We start from the raw sequence: 17,125 nt of genomic DNA on the forward strand, positions 1-17,125 counted from the left end.
TATAAAATATTGAATAATAATTCTAGCATTGCAAACGGCATTCACTATCCTTTTTTATTTTAATGTAGCTAATTTATGTACACTTTGTATATTAAGTAATAGATAATAATAAAATGAACTACAATTAAAATGACTTACATAGTTAATGATATAGTTAGTGATTACGGAAATACGATAAAGAAAAATGTATTTATTCTATCTCCATGTACAACTAATCGAAATAATCCTCAATGTCAATATCAGGATTCAATAAGTCTTCTCCATAAATACTTAAATCCAATTGGTTTAGTATTAAATTCTCACACATTTCTTCCAAGTCGGTTTCTCCGATCAATACAGCTCCCTGCATTTTACCATCTTTTAGTACTAGTTTTACATACTCTTCTCCTTTAGTCATCCGTAACAAAATCTCATAATTATTATTCAGTTTTTGTCCATTGTATAGACCAAGCAAAACTACTTTATAACCAAAGAACTTTGTTACATGAGTAAAAAGTTCGAAACAGAAATCTTGCAAGAAATCTTCATTTTTCAATACAGAAACCATAGATTTTGCAGCATAACGGCCCATTTGATAAGCTTGAGTCCATAATTTCATTTGGAACCAATGTTCCGGTATCTCCCACCCTGCACAGCATACATCTCCAGCAGCATATACATCATGTTCTGAAGTTTCTAGTTTCCAATCTACTAATAGCCCCCCATCTTCTCCTTTTTTAAAATCTTCTAAACCTAATATGTTAGTGTTCGGTATTACACCTGTTGCTGAAACTATAAAATCGCACCCGATAATCTTTCCATTTGTTAATTCAACGTATACAGGCCAATCCTCTGTAGGATTATATTTTTCTTTTTCCGATGCGTCAAGAATTTTTAATACTTCAGATTCGTATTCAATTTCTACTTTTGCAGATTTGAAGGCAGTACCTTTTATATCGACATTATTGTGCCAATTTGGACCCAAAGCTGGTCCATCTTTTCCAACTGTTGTATCCGATATTGTATACCTCATTGTTTTAGATACAGTACTAGTACCAGCATTTGATGATGCATCGGTTCTGTATACTTTATCCATAAAAAATTCTGCAGCACCAGGATCGACAAATGTTGCTGAAATGTGTTTATCCTTAATTACCCATACTATTTCAATACCATCAACTTCGTGCACAATTTCGGTGGCGATACCACCGTTTCCAACTATTATTATTTTCCTTGAATTTTTTATCTTTTCGGAAAACTGAACAACTGACTCGGTATCCCGAATTCCTAAAACAAAGTTATTATTTTCTGCTATTAGCTTTGGTCTAGCTCCATTACAGAGGCACAATTTTTTATAAGTTATAGTTGTTCCATTTTTGGTGTACACTTGTTTATTTAGTACATTTATTTTAATAATAACATCATGAACAATTTTTATTGATTCATTTGATTTCATTAAAGATACTGCATCCTTCTCTTCAACATTGAATTCCATTAACGTTTTACCGAGCGGTACTATGTTTGTAACTGCTTTTATTAATGGACTAGCTGTAATTAAAATAGTATCTTCTTCTGGAGCTAGAAAACCTATACTTTCTGCGCAAGACACTCCAGCAATGCCACCTCCTACTATTAGAAACGTACAGTTCATTTTTCCTTTATCCATTTTTCTATAACTTAAAGTACAATGTAACCAAGATTTTTCTTATGATTATTTCCATTCATCGTAATCATAAATTCTCATAGGAACATCATACGTGAGAAAACCACAATCTTTTGCTTTCATTATAGCAACAAGCAATTTCTGATGAGCCTTTTGGCATAGTCCAGTTTTGCTGTAAATATCAAAAGTGAAAAGAAACATAAGGTATGTGTATATACATATTTTGTATTTTATAAATTTCAAATAAAATAAGACTTACTTAAAATGTAAAATTTCACCGCTAAATTCAGAGATGAATTGCTTCAGTAAATCGACATTAGTAGGATCAATAACTAGATATTCATCTCTGCATATTGGGCAAGGACTGCCAGTCGTTATTATATTATTCCTCTAAAAAATTATGTGCAATTAAGAAGATTAATACTATCATGTATTTGATATGATATTAACAATACGTACAATACAAGTTTTCCTTGTTTTCTTTGGTAAATAATGTCCTTTATAATTTCGTATGTACAATGACCAAACAGGAAGATTTCCGTACGTACGTTTGTACGCTAAAATATTTTTATACGTACGTTTAGTACATGTTACTATCAGCAGTTTATAGAAACTCACCATCACTTTTTAAATATTTTATACTAGTCTCAACTGGAATTACTAAACTCCTATCTTTTGTGATTGGAGTCTTAGGTTCACGAACCTTGTTTTCTTCTTCATTTAGATTGACTACCTCATGTGATTCTCCAAACGAGAAATGCATAAATTTCGCAGCTGTAACCTACAAAATGGTTTACACCTGTAGGGTTATAACGATATTAATATAATCACTTTATTTATTCTTACTTTTGTTATTAAATTCTTTCGTAAGATTGACTCAGCTAAGTGGAAACCGTTTAATAAAAGTGACATTGTTTCTATTTTAATGTAAACCCTTTTTAAAAAACTATATTACGCATCAAATGCTATTCCTATGATACAGAATTAAGACCAGTATAACTTACGATATTCAAACTCATATGATTTTAATTAGCATTGAAAATTATTTAAAATTTTAAGCATATTTTATAAGTATGTACATTTTTATCATTTTTTAATGTTATTTTATTCCAGAATAAGTAAAATATTTATTTCGATAGTGTAAAAGATTACCGTATAGTAATTTTCTTTAACTATCAAATTCTATACTCTTTTTATAAATATAATAAAAAATTTTTATTTCCACGGAAGAATTTATATTGTATTTAATTTATTTCTCTTTATTATAAATATAGTTTCTATAAAAGTTGCTGATTTGACACAGAAATAAATCTAGCACACCGGAAGTTACTCCGAAAATAATTTAACTACTTTATAACATTTAAACATTGTTTTAGCTTAAAGAATTATATGCAATTGGATGAAATATATTTAACTTTTTGTTATAATGTATTATAAATAAACAATACGAAATAATACTGGAATAAGTTACATAAAATGAACAGATATTTGATTCGCTTTGAGAGAATAGGATGTTTCCGGTTTGGATGTAACAGCAGATTCTACGTAGTTAGGTGAGGATAATTTTACTCAAGTTAAAAGTAAATGTTGGAACTGTTTGACAAGATATCACAAGAAAATCAACGATAAGGTAACAATAGTAAAATTTAAACAATGTTTGATTGCAGATGGCAGATCAACAGGAAGATTCTTGTGGATTCTGGACAATTTTATAGCATTCGCCGAATGCACCGTCCTTCCTAACGAAGCATAGGGCTACGTCATTTCTGTGTATAAGAAATGTCCAATTTCTTATGCACCTGTGATCATTTATTTTCCATAAAAAGGATTTAATTATTAATCAAATGTGAGTGGCTTTTCTGTCGTTCAAAAAAGCCGAAGCCTTATATATTATCTTAATACCGTTTAATTTTCGAACGATCTGTTAGGGGGTGGTACAGTTTTTATTATTCATCACGTATACGAAACTCTTAAGCAAAGCATCATAATGAGCGTAATAAAAAAAAATGGAAGAAACTTGATACGCAAGAATTAGATATCTATTGAAAGGTGAAACGATTAATGCATTAGTGACATAACATGATGGACAGTATCGTTGGGCCTGTCGAATTTTTATAAATCATATTTGCATGCAACACACGATGTTACGTTTCAAAATTGCATAAGTGCTAACGGAATTTTATTCGAGAGCATTATTAAAAAGAAGTGTTAGTGATATAAGGCATAAGGAAATTTCTATATTCAGTAAAAATTTCTAATAAGCACAAATGGACGATTATGGTGTGCTATAAATAGAAGTTGCTCGGTGATGTCAAGTGACAGGGTGGGGTCGTAATAATTATTGGTCGCCGTTCAGCGAGTCTCGAAACGTGATTGGTTGGTTGTGTAACCATTCTGGGTGGGATATGCGCGGAAGTATTGCGCAGGAAGAAATCTGCCAGTTGACCATCGAGTGAGCACCGTTGACTAGAGGAGCTTGCATCTCGTACTGATAGTTTTCATATTTGTAGCTTTCCGTTGCTTAATTTTAGTATTTCAAGTTCTTCCATGATAGGGAATGAATAAGAGCGATAGCGTAAATCGCATAAGCAAAGATTCGGTACGAAAGTCCTTTTCGGTATTATCGTTTCACATTCACGGTACAAACGATTTTCGTTATAGTACAATGAAAGGACAATGAGGATAGAGAAGCGTTTCAAGACATTAGTAATCGCGAGCGATTTCGGGTGAAAGTACATTTAGGCGTAGGTAAATTATCTTTTTGCAAACATTCGTTCTTTTTTCTTTTATTTTTATATCTTTTGTATTCGTAGAGACGAAAGTTTCTTACCTATCTCTTTACGTTCGTGAAAACGTCGACAATATGGCGGTGTAACGTGTTACGCTCAGCCTTCGTCAACTTATGTTAAAATCTTTGCCCACAAAAAACCCGAGTATCTTTGTGTTTCATTACAGATTTTCGACATGATCCTATGTTTGTACTTCGATATGCGCTAAATCGTCCAGAATAACGTCAAAATGGTAAGTTGCATTTATTAAAATTAATTTACTTTCCCTGTGTTTCACGAGTTTTTTGAGAGAGGGCGCCATATGCTTAGAAATGCGATGAACTGGCGATGGAGGGGGAAAGCGGTAGGATCAATAACCTTCACTTAACATGACCTCGTATCCTATTTCTGGCACTACGAACTTTTTAATGATCGTACAATAAGAGCATTTTGGTAGTGTAATGTTGGCTTTTCTAAAATTAATTTAACATACACTTACGATATACATGTCCGAATATAAAAATGGGGAAGGTAATCTATCCTTATGCTTCTGATTTAGTCTCCGTTCGTACACGTTTTGATGTCTTCTTTTTTTTACGATCGAAAATTTTATTACTTTAATTCATTTAATGTTTGATTCCTATTTTATGCAGTAGCGTTCTGCAAATTTGAGATTCATATGAAATGTGGAATGCTTTCTAATAGAGATTAAATTAAATGAAAGCAGGTTCATTCTTTTTTTTTTTCATTTTTTGCAATGTTTTTATGCTGTGCTAAGTGACATTGTTACAAATTCGAATGCTTTATCAATCAATTTTGTGAAACATCAATGAAGTAAAATTTTTTCTAAATTTCAAGTGTCATTTTCTTTGAAATAATAATTATAAAATAATTATAAAATAATTAATTAATAATTGATAGTATTTAAAATTGTGCATATGTTTTTCAGCCACGTATAGATCCACTTTCTTTACTAAAATGTCTTAGCGTTTTGTTGGGGCCAACTGGAGGTATTAAGAGTAGAGAAGAAGTTCATCGGTTAGCTAATTTAATGACAAAGTTCTCAAAAAAACTTGTTTCAAAATGTATTTACATACAAATATTAAAAACTACAAACACGGATTTACTTAGTCAGTGAGTATAAATTTTAATTGTGCAATATTACAGTTCAACGATTAGTTAGTTATCGTGAATTCTTAAAATTATATTATGTATTACAATTTATTCTTTGTACCGCATGTAGACACACACGGGTACTTATAATTTGTATTATTGTGTGAAATATAAATGCATGCTAGATTAAATATACAGGAACTCAGAACCATTGGACGGTTTAAAATGTAGACCGTACTCACTGATGCGAGTCCCACAAATTTTATTTAGTAGATATTTTATATGATTTGTCATAGAGGGGTAAAGCGCAATGTAGGGTAGGTTAAAATTTCCATTACCTTGTGTGTTTTTAGATTTATGGGTGCTGGAGGATGGAATCTCATTCATATGTGGCTTACCGATGGTATTCTTGCAAAAAATTGGGCTCTTATTCAAGAATTACTTGAACTTCTGCTGTTATGTCCAGTAGATATTGAAAGATTAAAGAGCAACAACTGTCCAAAATTAATAAAGGGTCTATCAAAAGAAGGTAGTCACCAAGGAGTTAGAGTTCTAGCAAGTCGATTGGTAGAACAATGGCTGAAAATAGTGAAAGGAGAAGCTGCACCAAATTCTGTACCAGCACAAATTATGACTGTCCCAGTTCAAAATGCTGCATCCCTTGGACAAAATATGGTATCCCAGTCGGCGCAACAACAACAGCAACAATATTCTATCCACTGTGGTATTCAACAAGTTTCCGATGGCACAGAAAGTGCAACAGTGCATGTGCAAGACCTACAGTTCACTCCAAATTCTACATCATCTATCGCAGTATCTCACATTCAACAACAACCACAAGTACAAGAACAACAGCAGTCGCAAGAAAGGCCAACAGTGCAATCCTTACAACTGCAAGTCGTTAGTAAACCTCAGCAGGTGCAAATACAGCAACAACTGTCGTCACAGCAATCGAAAAAGCCGGCATTTGTTGTGGTATCTACATCTTCACAATCCCCTATTCCTGTGTATAAAATTACGATTCGTGAAGGTAAACAGATTCTCACAAAAGTGGAGACTGATGCTGCAAATATTAATAGTGTTTTAAATGCGAATAGTACAAATGTAGAAATTAATGGAGATGTTGTGGATGATACGCCTCCCGCGAAGGAAACTACGGAGGAAGCAGAGTCTACAGAACTCAGTGATGGTGTAGTCAGTGGTCAAGACTGTAAAGCGGACATTGTAGAATCTGAAAAATTAGACCAAGTTTCGAGTGAAGTGAAACAGACTGTAATAGATTCCGCAGACAGTATTGATGTGGAAGTTGTTAAATATAAAGAAAATAAAGACTCTAAAGACAATGTTAGTAGTGAAAGTAGTAAATCTAGTAATAAAGAAAATCGGGACTCTTCTAAAAAAGATGAGAAAAGGTCTAGTAGTTCAGATAAGAAAGGTCATCATAGTTCTTCTTCATCCTCCAAAAGTTCTTCTAAACATACCTCAAGTTCCAGTTCGCATCGTTCTAGTTCTACATCGAAATCTAGTAGTCATCGTTCTAGTTCTAGTAGTAGTAGCTCGAAAAGCTCTAGTTCCAAGGATAAGTCTTCCAAGGACAAGGACAGGCATCATTCATCCAATTCATCCAGTAAACATAGTAGTTCCAGTAAAAGTAAATCCGATAAAGAAAAAGAGAAACAAAAGAAAGATCAGGCAGAAAAGGATAAGGCAACATTAGAAAAAGTTCAAGGGCAGGCATTGAGTTCTAAGCTAGGAAAAATACCTAAAAAGAGGTCCGAAGAAGAGAAATCAGGGGAAGCGGCTGTAAGGAAATCATCTACGGATTCTAGGGACAGCTCTAAAGAAAATAAGACTGATTCGAAGAAAGTTGTTGTAATGCCAGAGAAGAAGAACATTTCTATTTCTATTGAGAGCAGGAAAAATTCTCAGGACTCTACAACACGACCAAAGACTGTGAAAACATTCAACTCTAAATTCAGGTCAACCGGCTTAGAGGAGGAAGTAAAACCTCCGCCACCGAGGTCTGCGAAAAAACCAAATCCTATCATTGAGAAAAAGGTCATACCTCAGAAATTACCTGCCCTGAAGAGGCCGTCTCCGCTTAGAGAAGCTATTCCAACAGCAGATAAACGAGCTAAGTTATCTTTGGACTCACCAACCACACCTCCAGGTGAAGAAAAGAAGGGAGGCATTAAATTGATACCACCAAAACCAAAACGTAAGTATCAAATAATTTTCAAGATACTATGCTTAAGAATTTCTTTTCATTATATACATATTTTTTTTTTCAATAAGTTAATTTTTTAGGTAAAAAGGTACATGTTATCTTAGTCTTGTTTCACACTGAAGTTCTAAGACTGAATATTTGATAATTTTTCTATTTTTTTTTTTTTTTTGTATAAGTATAGATATGTATATCTAATCTGAAATATTGATGAAAATAATTAGATTTGTTATGATACATGTAATCATGTATCCGTATTATAGTATTTTTTGAAATTCTTGTTTTTATGTTATTAAAAAGAGAGATACACTATTCGTTGTTTACGTATACATAACGTAATAATAATATATAATATGCTTGTATCGTTTATTTATTTTAATTAATAAGTAGCAAAAATTTTACTGTTATTTTTTTTTATCGATAAGTACGGTGCCCGGAGAATCTTTTTTTATCTCAACGTTTTAAATCATATATTTAATGAATAATAAGCAGTCTTCGAACATCAGTTCCCTCTATTATACATGCTACTACTAACTTCTTAATATTGAGTTCGCAGGTGGATGGCTCCAGGAGAAAGATGTGCAAACTATAATAACTTATATATTTTCTATATTGCGCAAGCATTGTTATTTTACGATTCACGGTGCAGATTTTACTTCTCTGATTAACGCAGTATTTCTTCCAGGCCAAAGTTACTTTAGTTTATACACCATACAATAGAACCCTGTCTGTACTACTATCCTAAAAATTGTTAGAGAGCTTATAGAAGGTAAAAGAAAACCTGTATCGATCGAGCCACACGTGGAAGGTGGATCAAAAAACGGATCCTCGTGCCTTGCCCTGATAATTAAGCGTCGTGTTAGAAGAACGAAGACAATTAGGATCTCGTCTCTTTGAGCGTCGATTTATTTCCTATATTAAGAAGATTTAGCAGGTAATCTTCGCTATTAATTAAATCGTACGTATCGAAATTTTTTTGAAAGTTAGTGCCCGGGGTGTGGTTACGGAAGTTAACATATAGATTACTTCGATGTAAGCAACATCCAAGAAATCGTTGATGGTTTCTACGATTGGTTATTTCCTTCTGTTTTTTTTTTGCATAAAATTAGAAAACGGTGTGTTGTTTTATCGATAGAATTTTTCGGGGTGTGTGCTCTTATACCGTTCACCGAAGAACGATACACCGATAGAAGTCACCAACCGGATATTACTAATATACCTAGGTAAGGAGACAAAGCCAAACTCTTGTCTGTCCATACTTCTTCCCTTGTACATGTACACCCTATTAAGCATTTTAAATAAATTGATCAGAAATCTGGAAATATTTAACTCTTGGGTTTCTGCTATACATCTTGCTCACTTGAATGCTTGATCAAAGCAAACACTCATACCGTGGGCCCATCCAGATTTCCATCCTCTCGGTGACTAATCGCACAAACCGGAAGTGCAGACCAAAAACGTTTTGGGTCGTTTAAAATGGTGTCGTTCATCCAGACAGATATTTTTTTTTTTTTAATTCTTTTCACTTTAACGTAACCCAAATAGAGTTAACGCTTACAAAAGAAAAAGAAAAAAGGAGTCGCGAATGCGATCGTTAGTTTAATACCGATATTAGCCGACCAGTTTGCATTTGGCTGCATGCTTTGAACATAGTTACGATTTTCGTAAAGTCACGACAACGCGGTGCGTTGTTCCTGATGCCTGCCCTTTAGAGTGCATTCTCACACTTTTCTTAGGCCACCCCCGTTCTTTCCGCCCCGGCTACTTTAATCGGGGACTAGCGTTTACCGATCACGCTGGACGCTATGACACCATTTCGAACGTCGCCCGCACAAGGGAATCGAATTCTCGCCAAAAGAAAAACGATACGTTATTTTTCAAATTTTGTATTTCTTTAGTTCACAGCGGATTTGCAGAATCATTCGAATACGTTCGTGCGTTCATCAGAGAGAATTGAAATTTGTTTCGGGCGCATCAGTCCCGAGATATCCTTGTGAAAACGAGAAAGAATGTTGGATGAGAGGAGGAGAGAGTGTGTTAGAGAGAAAAAGAGAGAGAGAGCGCGAGAGAGACTGAGAGTGAGAGAGTGAGAGGGTGAGAAAGAGAGATAGAGATAGTGAAAAAGAGAGAGAGAGGGAGAGAGGGATCGAGCGCGTGCGAAATAGGGGAAGAGAGAGAGAGAGAGAGAGAGAGAGAATGAGCGAGTGAGAAAGAGAGAGGTAGGGATGGAAGGTGAGAGCGAGAGAGACAGAGCGAGAGGGGGAGAGAAAGCAAAGTGGTGTGTTTTGGATGAGTAAATGGAAGGAACGAAGCGAGAGAAGTAATTGTGGCACGACACGGTCGGAGGAAGTTCATTTATGAAAAAAAAAGAAAAAAAAATAATAAGAAAAGACAAGTATGGAATCTCGTGGATGAAAAGCACTTCTGAAAAATGCATGAAATTGCGACGCTGCGTATCGACTCGACGTCCTCGAGCAAGCCGCCCCTTAGGATCAACGGGCCTCTTCTTACACGACACGCACGTAATCGTCTATTTCCGGTGACGACGTCGACACGGCGAAGAAGTTACCTTCCTTGCCAGTGGTCGCAGATTTTCACGATCGGGGGTGAAAAAGAGAGACATTTATTTGGAACGGGCGAGAGACATAGATGAAGACAAAAGGGGAACGAAAACGATATAATCGTGCGCTCGTCCTTGGCACAATTGACGAACTTGAATACCGTCGCCTCTCATAGAATCGAAAATGATACACACCCGTAAAACCGGGGATAGCCGCGTTTTGAACGATTCGAGCTTCTTTCGTATTCGGCCACCGAGAAAGAGAGTCTCGCTTGAAAGCGAGAAAGAAACGATAAAGAGGAATCGGTACGATTCGTAGAGTTCATTCGAAACGAAAAGAAAAAGAAAAGAAAGAAGTATTCGCCTTAGAAAGGAAATCATTCTCGGTTAAAGAATGATTCTGGCTCAATTCGCGGCGCGCGCGCCTATGATTCATAGTATCGTTCCGTTTCGAGTACTCGTGCGGCGCAGTTGACGGACAAAGGTACGCGGCTGATTCTTTGTTTTAGCTTTGAAATTGAAGAACAGAGGATTCCTGTGATCTCGTGTAAATGTGTTTTTTAAATTCAAGGGTTTTGGACCGTTCGTTTGTTGTCTCTGTCGGCCGAGAAAGACTGGATTCGAGAATCGCCGGTTTGAATTAGACGCGAGGAGGAAGGATGGACGGGAATTACGGGACGGAGTTGCGCAACGAGACGCACTTCTCCGCTCGGAGTATCGGGGCCAATGTTTTTGCGACGGTGTTCACGCCGGCAATCGCGTACGGAACCTAGTCTCCGTTTCTTGTAGCAGTTGCATTACCGCTCCGCGCGATATGTATTAACCATTCAACGTATAGGGATCCGTGCCGTAACGCGACACACGCATTCTATCGTCGTGCGGTCCCTATCTTTTCCCGTTTGAATTCGAAAACGGATTCGAACGTGAAATAAACTTTCCTTGTCTTTATTGTTAAATTTACTATATATATATATATACATATATACATATATGTATATATATATATTTACAAAATAATTTTCTTTTGTCAACGGTTTTTATTTAGAACGCAGATAATCATTAATGCGTTTTCATACGGATACGATATAGCTAACGCTTAAGAGGAAAAACTATTCTGATTTCCATTAATTTTTATGTTTCGTTGATTATACTTTAAAGGAAAGAAAGAGAGAGAGATGCGAGAGAATGAATTCATAATTCGCTAAGTTCGATGTACTTGAAATATGTAGCTCTGTCTTTGGTTTTTTTAATTAAATATTAGCGATCTTGTAAAATTTCTTTCTGATGTGCACGTTTTGGCGTTGGTCGATTCAGTTATCGAGCCGATCTCACTTGAACAGAATGGCTAGACTTCTTGCGGTGTTCGATGTTCGAAATAATTGATGATCTTGATTATTGTCACGGAATATAGCAAGGAGGAAGGAAACGCGTCTGTTTTTACGGACGATTTGAATTGCGTAGAATCTTTTGTTGCCATTTCTGCTGATATTAGACGATATCGTTGAATTGCAAAGAGGGCTCTTTGAAAACGAGAGTACGCGCGAGAGGTGATATTGGAAAAGCCAAGTATGCTACTTACTGTTACACGAAGATATGCGTTAAGAGTACACTTAATGATTTTTCATCGCGTTTTAGAGCAAAGTAAATATTAAATATGACTCTAGAGAGCTTGATGGAAATAAAATTGGAGCCGTACAATGAAACCCGTATATTATTCCCCAGTTTATTACTATCACTTTATCGAATACGTTCATAAAAGGCATTTTTATACACGATTATCTTGTAACACATTATCTATGTGATAAATCGCTCTTGCACTTCCTGTGTAAAAACGTTTTTGTTATTGTCGCATATAAGCCGCACTGCCAATAAGCGCCGAGACAAAGAAGCTCATCAATCGAAACGACTTTCAACCCTCTCACGTTCATTCCAATGAAATATTAGAGACGTCCGATTCGTATAGAAAGTGCAATACACCAACGAATACACGAGGAGAGCGAAACGTTCACGGGAGACGATCGAAGATATCAAAATAATTAATTGAAAACTTTGTTCCCGCCGTTGAAACGCACCCGTCGGTAGTCCGCAATTTACATAACGAACAATGCATCGCCGCATTGATAAAGAAACGGTCATTAGAATCGAATGAAAGTACATTTCAAAACGTTTTGGCACGATTAGAGGTACACTCTTCGCTTCCCCTTAGACTCTATCGGAATTTTCGCGTCCGATCGGGGGAATTGTGGTATTTTCTTAACGACGAGCAGAGATTCAAGGGAGGAAAATATGAATTCACGTTATCCGAGCTGATGTTTACCATTCTCATGAGCCCGCGCGCCGAAAAACTTTAAAGAACGCGAAACCCTTTTACAAGCACGCGTGCGTTATTTACATTTTCCCTCTCGCACCCGGCGATGTTCGAAATTTCGAACGATTTATTGATCCGACCGATCAATGGGGTTCGTCCACTTGCGACGGGAATCGTGTAATAGAACTGCATTTTACATTCGGCCGCATAATTACGCAATAGCCGAATTTAACTTCGACATTGAACGCAGACACTGCGAACCGCGCCCGCAACTCTTTACTTTCCTTTATTTCGGAAAATTCGCTCTCCACGCGAATCCGCGTGTCTTCGTTCTTCTACATTCGCAACTCGGTGGTTTCCCCGATTTCTCCCAGTAACGATTCATCCCTTTTCATTGCTGTCTGTTTGCAGGCCTCCGATTTCTTCCCGGCGCGCACGGCGGAAGGAGAGGATTCTTTATTTTCAGATTCCCCCGGGATCGTTCGCTTGTCATTATTTGTAAACTTACCGTTTGGACTCTTTTTTTGCAGATTTAAGCGGATCGCTCGTGAGGATGAAGGTTCTGCCGTGATCGAGTCTAAACTTCAGCGCGTTACATTTGAACTTGAATCGCAACTGCAGAATTTCTCTTGTCGTTTTAAATTCGATTGAACGTGTTACAGATGAAAATAATTTGTTTTAATATATAATGTATTTTAATATAGTGATAAGCTAATGTTTGACTAATTGCAATTGCGATTCTGGTGGATCGGATGAACCGTGCTTGTCGATCGATATTGAGTTTACGAATGAAGAAGTACCGATATCGAATCGTTTCTGTTTTATCTTGATTTTTAGTTTAATTTTAAGTTTTTCTTTATTCTTGTTCCAGCGATGATACTGCAAGAGAGCGATATGTTCATGGACGCCTTGACGGCGTCGACGAAGAGCAAAGAACCGCGGAAGAGGAAGCGGAGGACGTCCATCACGAAAGACGGTCCCACGGACGCTAAGAAACAGGAGACTGCCACTAACGATAATCGAGACGTTACACCTCCACCCACCTCACCACCAAGTGCCGATGAAAAATCACCTGTAGTTGTCAAGCCTAACTTTAAAGTGAGTACTCTTAGTTAGAATATCCGTAATTAGAAAATCGGTGCAACTCGAAGAACGAATTTGTCTGATTTATAAATTATTTGTTAATTTCGAGAAATTATTATCCGAGGTATTTCGATGAATTTAAAGGGGAATGTTTATTTACAGTTTTACCAAGACACTCTGGAAACAGACGAGGACAAAGAACAGAAAGAGAAAGAGAACTCGGATGATGATTGCAAAAAAGAGAAAGAAGAGACAGACGACCAAAAAGAGAATAGGATATTCAAACCGGAAGCTGACGACGACACCGGAAGTAACAGTAAGATTTTTAATTTTATTTTTTCGATAGTTGGACTTATATATTTATATTTATTGGTGTTTAATATTTCTTATTATTTATTATTTATTAGCACCCACTCCCGACGACGATATAGAAGAGAAGACATCCGACTCGCCGGAAGATTCCTCTATATCCGATTCCTCGAAAAAGGAGAACTCTGGTTCTTATCCGGAGATCCGTTATGTCGACGGGTTGAGAAGTGTTTTGTTGCATCAGAAGCGTAAAGGGCCAAAGAAAGTATTAAAATGGAAGACAGATTTGGAATCGGTGCGTTACTTCGAGTTGGACGAAACGGAGAGGGTGAACGTGACGAAAACGTTCACGGACATGAAGCAAATGGAGAAACAGAACGAGAGAGAAGCATTCCAAATGGCTAGAAAATTAAGTGAGTCATCCGAGCGATCGTCTTTGTGCTGCTTTCTAAATATTCGTGAAAAACGTTATTTAACTGTTCGCGCTGTTTCAGGTAATGAGGATTTAATGGAAGAAAGGACGAGGTGGAAACCCTTGATTCCAATCGATTTACCTCCGGCCTTGGTAGAACCCGGAAAAGACAGCAGAGAGAAAGATATCCAATACGCACGGGAGAAGGGCATTTTACAAGCTTTATACTTCAACCGAAGCATGTAAGGATGTTTTCTTATGATTAAATATTTGATATTTGTTTTTTTTTTTGTAAAAAATATTTTTTCCAAAGTGATCTTATAAAAAATGGTTAACAAAGGATATTCCATTTGTACAGGATACCAGAATCTGCAGCGGAGCCCGACGAAGAACGCCACCATGTATATAGCGATCCTAAAATCATTCCTTTAGACGATCTCACCGGAAATAAAGAAAGTGAGAAAGACTTCACTTCCATGGCGTGGCCAGAACCAAAACCTCAGTTACAACCTCCATCGCCAGCAGTCACGAACTTCCATTATCCATCATTCCCTCATAATCAACAGCCAGTCATGGCGCCTATGGGTCCTCCAACGTCGATGGGTCCAATGCCTCAAATGTCTCAACAAATAATGGGACCTGCTCACATGGGTCCGTTAGGGCCTGAAATGGGTGGACCAATTCCTGCAGGAGGTGGAGGATGGAGAACAGGGGACGGAAAAGTTGTCGTACCTGACGGAATAGGAATGAATCCAATGGGAAATATGCCCAACGCGTTTCCACCGGGTATGGAAGGTGGTCCTATGGTGCCGCCAATGATGGGACCTCCGCCTATGTACAATCAACAGCAAGAAGGTTACGGAATGATGGGACCGGAAGATATGGGTTTCAATAACATGAATCCGAACAATTTCCAAGGCCCACCGGGCCCTATGTACGGTCCTGGCCCCAACTTTCAAGGTCCCAGGGGTGGTGGTCCAATGCACGGTAGGGGTAGAGGTGTACCTGGCCCTGGTTGGTACAGAGGTGGTGGGGGACCACCTGGAAGAGGAGGATGGAGGGGCGGCGGCGGCGGATGGAGGGGCAGTGGTAAACAACCGCCAGTATGCAGACAATTTTCAAAGAACGGCTATTGCCGAGTTGGTGATAAGTGTCAGTACCTTCATCCCGGTGTAAACTGTCCGCCATTTTGAACGGTGTTCGAGTAACCGAGGAATCGACTATACTTTCGTGATATAAACGTTCATTCTACGTGACCGAACTTTTCAAAGTGAATGATCACGTAGAGATGCAAAGACCTTGTCCGATCGGAGTACACGTCAAACGCGATAATCAATGATAATGTGCAATTTTCTAATAACAATGCTAAATAATGAAGCGCATGAAGTAATATTTATACCGTTATATTTTCATGGGACTCGAATGATATTCTATAGTTCTCAATTTCTTCGGATTGGGTTATGCGGATAGAGAAAAATTGAACACAGCATGAATGGTTTACTTTTTTCTAAGTAACATCGGCGAAGTTTCGTTAACGAAAGCTGCTTGAAATTTCAAATAATAACAAAAGGAGAACAATAGGTTCATCGGCTGCTGGACAGCGAGAGGTTCCTAACGCGTCGCATTTTATTATAATTTGGTGGAAATATTGAAACTCTGAAACAACCTGAACGAAATTTTTGTAATTTTATTTATTTCTATTCAGAGTATACTACAAATTGGAACATAGTGTCATAGTATGAAATCTCAATTAGGTCTTCCTCTTTTTACGTTCACGGTATACAGACAGTAGCCACTGCCGAAAATATGGTTGCAATAAGAAATTATTAAATTTGACCGAATCGTTGCGGTTTTTAATCTTATTGGCATGACGATTAGTGATTTGAAAATGTATGACGCTACCGATCGGGAAGCGCGAATTCCAATTCGATGAGCATTTTGTCTTTCAAGATTGCCGGATGGGTGTCTACTCGCTTTCTACTAACAATAATAAATCAGTGTGATTGAAAATGCTGTTAAGACGAATTATGCGTAACATACAACGGTACATTGTAACACCAAAAGTTCAAATAACAAGTTAAATAACTTTTTATTAAATTAAGATGTCTCATCTTTAGTCGTATATGTAGATTTATTGTAAATATCACAATTGTATCATTTTGTATAAAAAGAATTTCGCTAGCTCTAATAACACGAGACTGTTTTAGGCTTAAATGGTATGTAATAATATAAAAAAGGCAACAATTTTGAGTAAAGATGTGTACGTATTATTTGAGGAAATACCTAGTTAATGGCGGAGCGATCCGTAACAGAGAGCAGTTTCGGTAATCTATTGAATACGCGTTCCATTAGACGGAAGGCTAATATACTATTATTGTATTAAATATTTTTACGATTTAAAGGTAGTGGTTATTTTTTGTATATTATTGATCGTTACGTTTGTATATAACATTGATTGTTGTATAAGAGCTGCTTGATGGAATATATGAATCAATAACTATTTTCTAAAACACGCTGCATTTCTATACCAACAGAAAGGCTCCCTCTTATTTTAATACTTCTTTATATAATTTTTAAACTTTCCTATTCATCTTTCGAAAAAAAATGTTTTTTATGTTTTATAAATACATCTTCATATATATGTTACATTCAGCAGAGTTAACGATTTTGTGTTTAAACAATCTGTGTTTTACTATGAATATATAT

At 36.7% G+C, this 17,125-nt stretch overlaps 3 protein-coding genes across 19 annotated transcripts; 1 reads left to right on the top strand and 2 right to left on the bottom strand.

Annotated features, from left to right (window-relative positions):
• Nucleotides 1-170: 170 nt before the first annotated feature.
• Pyroxd1 (pyridine nucleotide-disulfide oxidoreductase domain 1) lies at nucleotides 171-1,645 on the bottom strand. The gene has a single exon (XM_031988030.2). It carries the CDS (start codon nucleotides 1,643-1,645, stop codon nucleotides 212-214), a length of 1,434 nt encoding a protein of 477 aa, XP_031843890.1. The 3' UTR covers nucleotides 171-211.
• On the bottom strand, nucleotides 1,540-2,951 carry mRpS18B (mitochondrial ribosomal protein S18B). Of its 6 annotated transcripts, none has more exons than XM_076372673.1 (5): nucleotides 2,795-2,951; nucleotides 2,261-2,423; nucleotides 2,102-2,199; nucleotides 1,902-2,032; nucleotides 1,540-1,814 (listed from the first exon to the last, which is right to left on the bottom strand). In XM_076372673.1, the coding sequence occupies exons 2-5, from the start codon at nucleotides 2,403-2,405 to the stop codon at nucleotides 1,691-1,693; spliced, it is 498 nt and encodes a 165-aa protein (XP_076228788.1). In that variant the 5' UTR covers nucleotides 2,406-2,423; nucleotides 2,795-2,951; the 3' UTR covers nucleotides 1,540-1,690. The 6 variants fall into 6 exon arrangements, with proteins under 6 accessions (XP_076228788.1, XP_076228790.1, XP_031843899.1 ...); XM_076372675.1 differs by having other exon boundaries at nucleotides 2,261-2,441; nucleotides 2,795-2,946; XM_031988039.2 differs by having other exon boundaries at nucleotides 2,647-2,796.
• Nucleotides 2,952-3,138: 187 nt separating this feature from the next.
• Nucleotides 3,139-17,054, top strand: PNUTS (Phosphatase 1 nuclear targeting subunit). Of its 12 annotated transcripts, none has more exons than XM_031988003.2 (10): nucleotides 3,139-3,195; nucleotides 3,310-3,488; nucleotides 4,598-4,663; nucleotides 5,360-5,544; nucleotides 5,877-7,741; nucleotides 13,487-13,713; nucleotides 13,861-14,014; nucleotides 14,106-14,420; nucleotides 14,502-14,661; nucleotides 14,778-17,054. In XM_031988003.2, exons 3-10 carry the CDS (start codon nucleotides 4,661-4,663, stop codon nucleotides 15,610-15,612), a joined length of 3,744 nt encoding a protein of 1,247 aa, XP_031843863.1. In that variant the 5' UTR covers nucleotides 3,139-3,195; nucleotides 3,310-3,488; nucleotides 4,598-4,660; the 3' UTR covers nucleotides 15,613-17,054. The 12 variants fall into 12 exon arrangements, with proteins under 12 accessions (XP_031843863.1, XP_031843872.1, XP_031843864.1 ...); XM_031988004.2 differs by having other exon boundaries at nucleotides 3,170-3,222; XM_031988009.2 differs by lacking the exons at nucleotides 3,139-3,195; nucleotides 3,310-3,488 and adding exons at nucleotides 3,497-4,241; nucleotides 4,304-4,390.
• The last annotated feature ends 71 nt before the right edge of the window (nucleotides 17,055-17,125 follow it).

This window comes from Nomia melanderi, chromosome 12 (assembly GCF_051020985.1).
Source record: "Nomia melanderi isolate GNS246 chromosome 12, iyNomMela1, whole genome shotgun sequence".
In the NCBI taxonomy this organism is placed as follows: domain Eukaryota; kingdom Metazoa; phylum Arthropoda; class Insecta; order Hymenoptera; family Halictidae; genus Nomia; species Nomia melanderi.

What these genes read in the sequence shown, in the direction of transcription:
- mRpS18B (XM_031988038.2), bottom strand. Translation starts at nt 2,554, where the DNA reads ATGTCACTTTTATTAAACGGTTTCCACTTAGCTGAGTCAATCTTACGA. An exon ending in GAAAGAATTTAATAACAAAA is followed by an intron (nt 2,424 to 2,488) that starts GTAAGAATAAAT and finishes ACCATTTTGTAG; the next exon opens with GTTACAGCTGCGAAATTTAT. An exon ending in GGTGAAATTTTACATTTTAA is followed by an intron (nt 1,815 to 1,901) that starts GTAAGTCTTATT and finishes TGATATTTACAG; the next exon opens with CAAAACTGGACTATGCCAAA.
- Pyroxd1 (XM_031988030.2), bottom strand. Translation starts at nt 1,645, where the DNA reads ATGGATAAAGGAAAAATGAACTGTACGTTTCTAATAGTAGGAGGTGGC.
- PNUTS (XM_031988002.2), top strand. An exon ending in TTGTCAAGCCTAACTTTAAA is followed by an intron (nt 13,714 to 13,860) that starts GTGAGTACTCTT and finishes GTTTATTTACAG; the next exon opens with TTTTACCAAGACACTCTGGA. An exon ending in TTATACTTCAACCGAAGCAT is followed by an intron (nt 14,662 to 14,777) that starts GTAAGGATGTTT and finishes CCATTTGTACAG; the next exon opens with GATACCAGAATCTGCAGCGG.